Source organism: Panthera pardus, unplaced genomic scaffold (genome assembly GCF_024362965.1).
Source record: "Panthera pardus isolate Hobbes unplaced genomic scaffold, ASM2436296v1 HiC_scaffold_3, whole genome shotgun sequence".
In the NCBI taxonomy this organism is placed as follows: Eukaryota; Metazoa; Chordata; class Mammalia; order Carnivora; family Felidae; genus Panthera; species Panthera pardus.
In genome coordinates, this window is record NW_026526876.1 from 56,570,146 (window position 1) to 56,582,275 (window position 12,130).

General features: G+C 37.5%; 1 protein-coding gene across 3 annotated transcripts in view; it reads right to left on the minus strand.

Annotated features, from left to right (window-relative positions):
• GOSR1 (golgi SNAP receptor complex member 1) overlaps positions 1–9,887 on the minus strand; it is a 46,634-nt gene extending 36,747 nt beyond the window's left edge. For 2 of the 3 annotated variants that reach the window (XM_019429672.2, XM_053893242.1), the window contains exons 1-4: positions 9,779–9,887; positions 6,919–7,039; positions 2,766–2,853; positions 2,277–2,384 (exon numbers count right to left, since the gene is read on the minus strand). In XM_019429672.2, the coding sequence (XP_019285217.1) occupies positions 2,277–2,384; positions 2,766–2,853; positions 6,919–7,039; positions 9,779–9,809 (348 nt within the window). In that variant the 5' untranslated portion in view covers positions 9,810–9,887. The remainder of the gene's footprint in view (positions 1–2,276; positions 2,385–2,765; positions 2,854–6,918; positions 7,040–9,778) is intronic. The other variant, XM_019429673.2, reaches the window with a different exon arrangement.
• Between the last annotated feature and the right edge of the window lie 2,243 nt (positions 9,888–12,130).

Here is a 12,130-nt window from a genome sequence, read left to right on the forward strand (position 1 = left end):
TTTATGTTCCCAGGAACAGTGATGGGGACTCATTTTTCTGTATTATTATAATGTGCTACATATGTTTCAACATTTGCTCATCTGACAAGTGAAAAATCATATCTCATATTGATGGGTATATTTTCCTTTCAGCATGTGGTTTAACGTCTTTTTTATGGTTTTGGACATTTTCTGTAAACAGCCAGTTAGTATCCTTTGCCCATTTTCCTATTAGGTTATCTTTTTTTTTTTTTTTTTTTTTAAGTTTATTTATTTAAAGAGAGAATGAATGAGAATGCATGGGAGGGACAGAGAGAAAATCCCAAGCAGGCTCCGCACTAACAGAGATTTGAACTCACAACTATGAGATCATGACCTGAGCTGCAATCAAGAGTTGGAAGCTTAACTGATTGAGCCACCAGGCACCCCTAGGTTATCTCTTTATTTCTATTATTTCTCTGTACATTAAGTAAATTAGACATTTGTTATAGTTTACATTATTAGGTCTTGTTTAGAAAGTTCTTTATTACCCAAAATGTATAATTTTCCATGCTTTACTCTGAACATTTAGAATTTCTTTTTCTACATATAAATCTTTGATCCATTTGGACTTTATTCTGGATGTGAGAGGACGGAGATAGAAATTCAAGTTTGTTTTCTCCCCCCAAATAATTAGCCAATTATTACAGGTCTATTTATTTTATGATCCCTCTTTTTCCCACTGATTTAAAATACCACCTTTATCAGAAACTAAATTTCCATGTGAACTCTATTCAGTTCTATTGGTATATTTTTTCCTCCAGAATCAAACTGTCTTAATTATTCTAGCTTCTTAACAGGTTTTAATATCTGGTAGAACTAGTCATCCTTTACTACTTATCTCCATTTTCACATTTTTTTTTTCTTGGTTATACTTGTATCTCTGTGAATCCAAATGAACTTTGGTGTCATTTTGCTAATTAAAAAAAAAAAAAAAGAAGAAGAAAAAGAAAAAAAAAGCCCCTTTTCATTGGGAAGGCACTCAATTTATAGGCTGATTTAGAGAGAAATATTCTTTCCAAAGGCAAAATAATTTTTTCTCTTATTTAAATTAAATCCTTTTGGGGGGCACCTGGGTGGCTCAGTCGTTTAGGCATCTGACTTCCGCCTTCCGCTCAGGTCATGATCTCACAGCTTGTGGGTTCGAGCTGTGCTGACAGCTCAGAGCCTGGAGCCTGCTTCGGATTCTGTGTCTCCCTCTCTCTCTGCCCCTCCCCTGCTCATGCTCTGCCTCTCTCTCTCCCTCAAAAATAAATAAAGATTAAAAAAAATTTTTTAATTAAATTTTTTTTTATGTTCCTCAGTAAAGTTTTATACATGCAAGGCTTAGTCATTCTTATTAAATTTTTACACAAGGATTGTATAGTTTCTTCTATTATATTTTCTAACAGGTTATTGTTTATATGTAGGAAAACTACTTGCTTTGATATGTTAATTTGTAATCCACCATCCTACTTAATTTGTTTCTAATTTTCTCACTGCTACATAATGCAAATTTTGCCTCTTCCTTTCCATTATTTAGATCTTGTTTATTTATATCTCTAATTGTACCACCAAGAACTTCCAAAACAATATTCAACATCTGTGGTGACTGTGGATATCTTTATCTTGCTTCTTTCTTCAAAGGGAATGCTTTCAGTACTTTATCATTAAATGTGATGCTAGCTTTTAATATGACATGCACATTTTTGCATTAGGTAAATAAAGTGTCCTATTCCTATATTTTAAAATTAGAAAATGTTGCTGAATTTTTTCAACATTAAAAACATTTGCCTTCCTATTTTTACTAGATGTTTTTAACATCTCTGAATGTAAATATTTAAGAATTTATTTCATTTTATTGGTACACTTCTAATATTTTCTCAAACAATACACTAAACATAGTATATTACCTCCCTTCCACATTATCTTCAAGGCCTGATGAAAGTATACTCCAAACCACCATATTAGGGCCTCTGCATGACAGCTGGCTATTTCACTATTATTGCTAGTGAAATTGCAAGGTCTTCCACAATAGAAGTTTATTTACCTAGTGATGAATATTACTCATTTTTACCAGGCAAAAGCAAGAGCTATCATTTTCAGAATTTTATTCTACCAAGGGAAAAAAGGTAAAACAAGACAAATTTCTGCAGCATAATATTTATCATTTCAGAAGATTCTTCCCTTTAATCTCTTAAATACATGTATACATTCTATTCAGGGATTTAAAAAAAACCTACTACAATCACTTAAAAATCTCCAGTGCAATATACTACCTGCAATATATCTCTATGTCGCTGTAATGTATGCATCAGTGCTGCATTCAAAGACGGGACACCTGCACTGTTGGTATATTCTGCCATTTTATCATTTACTCCTGTAAGCTAAAAAGAAGAGGAAGGAAGTAAGGAGGGAGAAGAAAACCAATAAAATATTTTAAAAAGCAATATAAAGAGATACAAGTCAAATATTTGCCTGTATGCGCTTCTGGCTAACAGCAAGCAAATAAAAAACCACCCCCAAACCAAAAACAAAACGACAGGCAAGGATTCAGTATTTCCCCTCAATAATCTATAAAGCTAAAAATAACACCCAAAAGACTTGAGAATGGCTGTAATGAAAATTCAAGTGTCCTGGGGAGGCACATATCTTGGATGAAAAGGTGATTTCAATAAATATGTCTGCATTAATATAATCTAGTACCATAGCTAACAAGTGACTAACATAGTAACTAGCAAAACAGTCATTTCACAGAAAGTACTTACCCTTGCCAAAAGCTGTTCAATCTCAATGGCCATTGTTTCAAACATTCTGTCTTGGCTTGATCCATTTAAAAGGGGTGTTGTGTCAGAGCTAAAGAGAGGAACCAGTAAAGAGAATCCATTACTTAAACCGAATCCTTTAAAACATACTTAAAATAATAAGGTGATTCTTAAAGAGGTCAAGTGGAATCCCAGAGACTTATTTTTTAAGAAGCTACAATTTTCATATAAGTTTTCCTATAAAGATCACACATGTCCCAAATATTAAATTCAGTATAAAATATAATTATATATATGATTTTTCTGAGCTTTAATACATCTACTCTTAATAATGTAAAGAAGTTCCAAATGCTTATTTATAATTTCCCAAATGAAAGTAACTTAAGCTATGGCAGCGCCCACTGAATGCTGAATCTAAAAGAACAAATTATGTGAAACAGAACTGTAGAACTAAGTAGTACTACATATAAAAGGAGGTGTAAGAGGTATTATGGATTATTTTATGGGATCTTTGGGAATAGTTTTTTAAATTTTTACCCCTAAGCAATTATGGCTCCTCAAATTAAGTTCTCTCTTCTTGGCTGGACTCTTACCGAAAAGAAATACAATTAAGATTTACATGATCCGTGGAAAACTAGTTATTAAGTAATCAGTACTGGCTTTAAGTCTAATATAGATAGCCATGTCCAGCAAGGAAGTTTCAGTACCAACTCTCTACATTTCTACTTATATTACAAAACTGTTTCAGTTTTGTTTTACAAAAAATGCGAGCTCTTCTAAAATCTGAATAACCAGTCAAAAAAACTAACTTTTTATAAGTGAAACTTATGTTTGACAGATTCAAATTCTAAAACCAGATGTCCAGAAAATTTGTTTTGCCTCTTCAGAAAAACCACTAGCCTTCATTAGATCCACAAATGGTATGCATTATCCTATGAGCATCTCAAAAGAGATCTCAGTTATACTGAAAACAGATAAGTACTCAGGCAATGACTATGCTCTTTAATCTTACTGAAGACTTTGGCTTGTCCTGTGACAGTGCTTGGGTGTGGTGAATGAAAACAGATTAAGTCATCAGTTTAACATCAAAAAAGTACCTTAGCTATTTCCCTTTTCTACATACAATTTCACAGCAAAAGTAATAAGCAATCAAATAACCAAAAAGTAGCTAATAAAAAGGACTTCTACTTTAAGATGTTTAACTAGGTCCAAATTTTTATTTCTTAAAACATTTCAATTTGTGGGGCACCTGGGTGGCTCAGTCAGTTCAGTGTCTGACTACAGCTCAGGTCATGATCTCGTGGTTCGTGGTTTGAGCCCTGTATGGGCCTCTGCACTGTCAACAGGGAGCCTGCTTTGGATCCCCTCCCTCCCTCCCTCCCTCCTTCCCTCCTTCCCTCCTTCCCTCTCTCTCTCTCTCTCTCTCTCAAAATAAATAAACTTAAAAAAAATCTCTATTTGCTACTTGCCTTAAAATATATCAAAATATCTAGTTCTTTATTATACGTTAGGGCCAACCCAAAGTTCTGTGGTTATCTCTCAGAATGTGCTCAGGCAAAAATGCTGAACCTCCTCTACCAGATATATGAAAAAGAACAATGGGTCAATGAAGGTAAGCCTCATGAAGAGGGAAACTGCTTGTCTTATTCACAGATATATGCCAAGCACCTAGAATAGTGCCTGGCACATGGTAGATAACTCATTAAATACTTGAATGAATGAGAAGACAATCTCTATATTCACCATTCAGTTAAATTTAATTCAGGTTCAGTTAAATTTAATTCATTTTATAGATGTGTGATGATTCACTGACCATAAAGTTCTCAAAATAGAGAAAGTAAAAAAAAAAAAAAAAATTACTCCTAGACGAAGAATTCTGATCACCACTGAGTTTATGCATTATGACATGCTTTCAATCTGGGCAATAATAAAACACTTTAGAATGTATATCGCATCTTGATCCTCCCTGGCCTTACGTTTCTTATTGAAAGGAGAGTTAGGCTATAAGAACCTACAAAGTCAGTCCCAATTTGTTGTAGAATTTCTGAGGAAATGTTTTCAAGATAGTTTTCCCTTTAAAGGAGTTGTAAAAGTATTAAGTTCATGAAGCACAGAAAATATAGAAAAATCATTATGTAACTGTATCTCTTAACAATTCATAGTTTTAAAACTGTATACTCACTGGCATAGTATATATGGGAGACTTAAATTCAGGAAAAATGCTGTGGTAAAATAAGTTTAAGTTTACTCATACAAAAGAACATCACTCGTTTTCTTTACTTACTAAGTCAAGTCCAAAGCAATGGAATGCAATCAAAGCTATGTGATATACCAACAGCTTACTTTTAGGTCCCAGAATCAATATGTTGGCCTTGCTATCTTTAATTCTTTAATAATGTGCCCTTATTAAAAAGAAGCAATACTTTGGCTGTAGTGTTGAAATGAGTCTTTTGTTGGAATGTGCATAGAAAGGTTTAAGGCATAGGCTCTGAAGATACAAAGATCTGGGCTCAAATCCAGATACTTTTTGTTTTATTTATTTATTTATTTATTTACTTATTTATTTATTTATTGTTTTATTTATTGTTTTATTCTTAGTAGCTGAGGATAATCCCACCCCACTGTCAATCCTCAGAAAAGTATGGGAAATAAAGAGCGGATAACAACTAACAGCTCTACTACTAGCAATTCCACTGCTAGATATACAGAAACATTTTTATAGGTAAAGATGTTCTACCAGCCTTCATATAAAGCTCTTAAAACAGTACCTGATACATGATGAACACTGTCAGCCCTTAAAATTATTAATTAGCAAAAATTAGAAACAATGTCCATCTACAGATTATAATACACAATTACACTATCACAATATGATACTACATGTAGCAAATAAATATACCACAGTTAAATGCATCCATAGCTTAAACACAAAGATAATGTTAAACAAAAACACGAGCTGCAAAATAACTAGTAAGATACTATAAATTTTTTAGGAACACAAACATAATGTGTAGATTACGGAGAAGTAGAAAATGGGATGATAACAGGGACTTCAACTGAATTGGTAATGATTATTTCTTCAAGTGGGAAACAGGCACATGAGGATCCATTATTCTTCATACCTTCCTAAGTGTTGTGAATATTTCCTAACAGTTTTTTAAACAAGGGGATGGCCTAAGTGAGCATAAGATTCAAAGATAAAAATACATCTTCCATATGTTCAATACAGTAGTATGCAAGCTTCTCAAAAAAAACCCCCAAATTTAAAATAGCTTGGATGATTAATAGTGAGGATACACAATGCATTAGATTCATTCTAAAACACCAGAATAGCAGTATGTACACTTTACATTTGGGTAGTTTCTCAGATCCATTTAGCAATCAGAAGATATAAGAAATACAATGTGGGCAGAGGCTTCTGGGTGGCTCAGTTGGTTAAGCATCCAACTCTTGATTTTGGCACAGCTGAAACCATGATCTCATGGTTTCATGAGTTAAAGCCCTGCGTCGGGCCCTGTGCTGACCACGCAGAGCCTGCTTGAGATTCTCTCTCACTCCCTGTCTCTCTGCACCTCCCCCACTTGTGCTGTCTCTCTCTCAAAATAAATAAGTAAGCTTAAAAAAAAAGGGGGGGGGGGCACCTGGGTGGCTCAGTTGTTTGAGCATCCAACTTTGGCTCAGGTCATGATCTTGCGGTCCGTGAGTTCAAGACCCACGTCGGGCTCTGTGCTGACAGCTCAGAGCCTGGAGCCTGCTTCAGATTCTGTGTCTCCCTCTCTTTCTGCCCCTCCCCTGCTCATGCTCTGTCTCTCTCTCTCAAAAATAAATGAAAGAAAGACAGACAGACAGACAACATGGGAAAATCAACCACATTTCCTTACACTGGCTGAACTAGAAACTTATCTCTGATGCAAACTCATTCTTAAGCCTTAGCATTTTCCTCCTGACATCCTTATGACCTTTACTTAAGGATCCCAAATGAATGCTAGTCTCAAGGGTTAAGAATTTTTATAAACCACTAGAATATAAACAATAACAAAAAAATATCAAAAACTCACTAATAGACCAAGTTACAGAATTACATATTTTAGTTTATTTTTTAATGCTTTTAAGAAATTATATGGTTTAAGGCATAAGAGACAGAATCTGGTAGTACCTATACCTGTCGCGTCTTCCATCTCGAGTACTGCTGTGACTGTAACTTGTACATAGTTTACTGAAGGAAACTAGCTTCAGGTCGAGTTCATTTTCCAGCTGTCGAGCCTGTTTCCTGAGATCTTTAACAAAATCATGAAAGCAAATAATTAAACACAGAGTCCATCAGCAGACATAAAAATCACACAGCTATTCTGAAGAAACAAACTATGAAAATAATCATAAATTGAGGTAGTTTCTCCCATAAAGAATGTTAAAAAAGAAAACCAAAGATTTACCCAGAAAAGCAAATTGTCTCTCATTTAAACTTCAGATGGGTCAAGAAGGGGAGAAACAGGGAGAGGTGAAAAATTTCACCGGTATTCCAAAGACAGCTAGACAACAAATGTTCTAACATCCCTGGATTATTTCTGTAACAATGACTAAAATTTTGTAATTTGGCGGGAAACAGAAGAGAACACAAATCATAAAGAAACCGAGTATGGTTTATGACCAACATTACACCAACTTACCAACTAACTTTATAAAAGAGAAAAACCATCACTGTTTTGACAGAGATTTTCCTATCTCTTTATATTCCAAAGCTTATGAAATTCTTAGAATGACTTAGTAACTGAGGCTTAAGAAAAAATAATCATTAACAAAGGATTAAAAAAATGGTCTTTCAATAAGTTTACTGAAAGAAACTTAGAGGGGCTTAAATTAACAACAAACAATATGCGATCGACAAGGTCAAATATAAGGATGACAAAATAAGAGCCTAAGTTTTAAAAGAACAGAAGCAAACAGAAACACTGGTATAGTAGTTTGGCCTAGTGGTTAAGGAAGAGAAGCCACAGTCTGGAAAGCTACTTCTAGATGTGAGTACTCTCATTCATCGTAAAGTGGAGGTCAAAATAAAAGGGCTGAAATGTAGAAAGGAACATCGTAAGGATTCATCTTTCATGAATAAGGAATACAAAATATTATTTCAATATGTTTATCAGCAACCAGAAGTAGGAAGCAGTATAATACAGTCTTAGAATCTTAGCTAAGCCTAATGTTCCGAGATTCTGAGAACTGGCTCTGAGATTCAGTGAAAATCTGCTTAACCTATGAACCTCAGCTTTTTGTTTTTTAAACTCCTTACCTTCAGGGTTTTTCTATGCATTAGTAATCATGTGCTTAAAGCACCGGGCACAGAGTAGGTTGTCAATAATAAGCTGCTATAATTATTATAGAATGGAGCTTCAAAAAACTATAGCCTGGGGCGCCTGGGTGGCTCAGTCGGTAAGCGTCTGACTTGGCTCAAGTCATGATCTCGTAGTTCGTGGGTTCGAGCCCCGCGTTGGAATCTGTGCTAATAGTTCAGAGCCTGGAGCCTGCTTGGGATTCTGTGTCTCCCTCTCCCTCTCCCTCTGCCCCTCCCCCACTCATGCTCTGTCTCTCTGTCTCTCAAAAATAAGTAAAAATGTTTAAAAAAAACCCACTATAGCCTAATGACTAGTATTAAAGATAACAATAGCCACTTGTACATAATTTAAAAGTATTTTCTACCTAGTACACACATTTCAAATAGGCATTTAAATACACGTTTTAAACCACGCTTCTCTGTAACTAGTAACTGTCTTCCCTAGTAGAAAACATCAAATAAAAGTATTTTGAAAATATAACAGGCAAGGGGTGCCTGGGTGGCTCAGCTGGTTAAGCCTCTGACTTTGGCTCAGGTCATGATCTTGCGGTTCATGAGTTCCAGCCCCGCATCAGGCTCTGTGCTGACAGTTGAGAGCCTGGAGCCTGCTTGGGATTCTGTGTCTCCCTCTCCCTCTGCCCCTCCCCTGCTCGTGCTCTGTCTCTCTCTTTCTCTCTAAAACAAATAAACATTAACAAAATTAAAAAGAAAGAAAAGAAAATATGACAGGCAACTATGGATGAACTTAGAATTAAGCTCTTAGACCGAGTGGCTGATAGTGACAATACTGTTACTTGTAGTTTCCAAGAGACTTCAGAGGGTAGCAACAGGAAATAGGTTAAAAGAGAAAAAGGATTCAGTGAGTAGTTTCTGTTGTAATAAAGCAAAGAGGCAACTGAAAGAAAAAGATGAGCCTTCACTCATCCTTGGTCGCCGTGGTCCGGGAGTGAGTTTTACATGAGCCCGCTTTATCAGAACATATTTTCAGTAAATAAAGGTACTTGTCAAATCTCAAGACGGTTTTTTGGCAGAAATATAGCAAATGCAATCTTTGCAATTCACAGGGGTTCTCTCAACTTTCTCTTTATAACAAACTCATCTCTACAGCAGAGGGTAAAGTTATTTCCTCTGCCTTCAAACGCGACTCGACACCCAATCCTCGAAGTCGCAGCCTGAAGCTGCCAAGGGGACCCAGTAGGAGACACTTCGTTCATACAACTTCCCCCGATGGACCGGACTGACAAGTTCCTTCTTTCCCTTATCCTACTCAATTGTCCAACAGTGACCTCAACTCTTAAAACGCTGACTCTTCCTGCCTCCTGGGCTTGGGATATTCTCGCTCAAAACTCGTCTCCTCTCAGAGTTCGTGCCCCAAGCCCCTTCGCCCAAGTTCGCTTAGCCTCTCAACCCAGTTCTCCTCCAGCGGCTCAGGACCCTCTGCTTCTGAATCCGCGCTCAGCTCTCTCCGCCCAGCCCCTGCTCCAGGTCCCGAAGCCTCTCAGGTAACTCCTTGCCCCAGACCGTTCGGTCTCCTCAGCCCCCAGGCCCGGGGCTCCCACTAGACAAGCCTCACCCGTTGGCTCGGCCACTCCGGAGGTCAGGCTCTTTTCTCTGCCACCTCCCCCAAGACCCGTCCTCACCCAGCCCTTCTGCCTCTCGGCGAGACCCACACAGTAACGCTCGCCCTTACCTTCCCAATAATTGCTGGTTCCTGCAGCCATCTTTGTTATCCAACGTCAGTCGGGATAGGAGAGTAGAGGCGATGCGAATCAGAGAATTAGCTCCACACCTTCTTCCGCCCCGGCGCCAGGGCCGATGGGATACGTGAGCTTCCACAGACACCGCCACCTGGCGGTCAATTATCATTTCACAGCTTTTGAGCAGTGGGACTGAAAACGAGTTTTACTCCCTGACACTGCCTGAATGTCTGTCCTGGAGCTCATACCCTCGGGCGGAACACCTAACCTGTATCATCGCCTTCGATTCGGCTTATCCTCTCTCTCAGCAGGGGCCTGCTTGACTGAGAAGAAAGTCATCATTAGACATAATTCCCTGTTTTCCTCACCTTTTCTCAATAGGTGTCTTCGACCAACCTCTTCCCTTCTCAGAGCCAGAGGCTCTTTTCTTCCCAAGGCCAACCCTTCCATCCTCTCTCTGCCTAGTTATTCCACTCTGACATAAGTGCTCTTCTCCACTGGCCGCCTGTTCTCCTGTCTACAGCAGTTCAAGTCCCAGCCTTCTTCTTTTTCAGCTGCCAAATCTAGAAAGTGTATGCTGCTTTTATGTACCTTATCCTTCACCCTCAACCTGTCAAAATCAGCCTTCCAAAGCCACCCTTTCTAGATACGTAAATTATCACAGTCGACCTGTGTCCACATTTTACCAGTTCTAGTGAAATGTACAAGTTACCTCCAGTAAAGGTGTTTAAATGATACCTGTCTGTTTACCCATTCCCAGTTATGACTGTTTTTAAGACTTCCTCTACATTCATCGAGAACCACACCAGATGTTATCATTTTTGCTTTGACTGTCAAACATAATTTATAGAATACAAAAGGAGAAGGAAAGATGACTGTACTTACACTTACTTTACTCTTTCCATTTTTCTTTCTTCATTCCTGATGTTCCAAGTTTCCTTCTTTTATCATTTTTATCATTTCATTTCTGTTTCAAGAATTTCATTTAGTCGTTTTTTTGAGTAAGTGTGCTGTATGTATGTATGTATGTATTTTCTCAAGTTAGTTAACATACAGTGTAATCTTGGCTTCAGGAGTAGATTCCTGTGATTCATCACTTACATACAACACCCAGTGCTCATCCCAACAAGTGCCCTCCTCAAAGCCCATCACCCATTTCCCTCCACTCCCACCCCATCAACCCTCAGTTTGTTCTCTGTATTTAAGAGTCTCTTATGGTTTGCCTCCCTCTCTGTTTTTATCTTATTTTTCATTCCCTTCCCCTATGGTCATCTGTTAAGTTTCTCAAATTCCACATATGATTGAAATCATATATCTTTCTCTGACTGACTTATTTTGTTTAGCATAATGCCCTCTAGTTCCATCCACGTTGTTGCAAATGGCAAGATTTCATTCTTTTTCATTGCCGAGTAGTATTCCATTGTGTATATATATACCACATCTTCTTTATCCACTCATCAGTTAATAGACATTTAGGCTCTTTCCATAATTTGGCTATTGTTGATAGCACTGCTATAAACATCAGGGTGCCTGTGCCCCTTCTAATCAGCATTCCTGTATCCTTTGGATAAATTCCTAGTAGTGCAATTGCTGGGTTGTAGGGTAATTCCATTTTTAATTGTTTGAGGAACCTCCACACTGTTTTCCAGAGTGGCAGCATAAGTTTGCATTTCCACCAACAGTGCAGGAGGGTTCACCTTTCTCCACATCCTCACCAACATCTGTTGTTTCCTGAGTTGTTCATTTTAGCCACTCTGACTAGTGTGAGGTAGTATCTCAATGTGTTTTTGATTTGCATTTATTTCCCTGATGATGAGTGATGTTGAGCATCTTTTCATGTGTTGGTTGGCCATCTGGATGTCCTATTTGAAAAAGTGTCTATTCATGTCTTTTGCCCATTTCTTCATTGGATTATTTGTTTTTCAGGTGTTGAGTTTGGTAAGTTCTTTATAGATTTTGGATTAACCCTTTATCCAATATGTCATTTGCAAATATCTTCTCCCATTCTGTCAGTTGCCTTTTTTTTATTAAATTTTTTTTAATTTATTTTAAAAATAAAATTTATTGTCAAATTGGCTAACATAACAGTGTATAAAGTGTGTTCTTGGTTTTTGGGGTAGATCCCCATGGTTCATCGCTTACGTGTAACACCCAATGCTCATCCCAACAAGTGCCCTTCTCAATGACCAGCACCCATTTTCCCTCTCCCCCACCTCCCCATCTACCCTCAGTTTGTTCTCTGTATTTAAGAGTCTCTTATGGTTTGCCCTCCTCCCTTTCTGTTTGTAACTATTTTTTCCCTTCCATTCCCCCATGGTCTGCTGTTGAGTTTCTCAAGATCCACA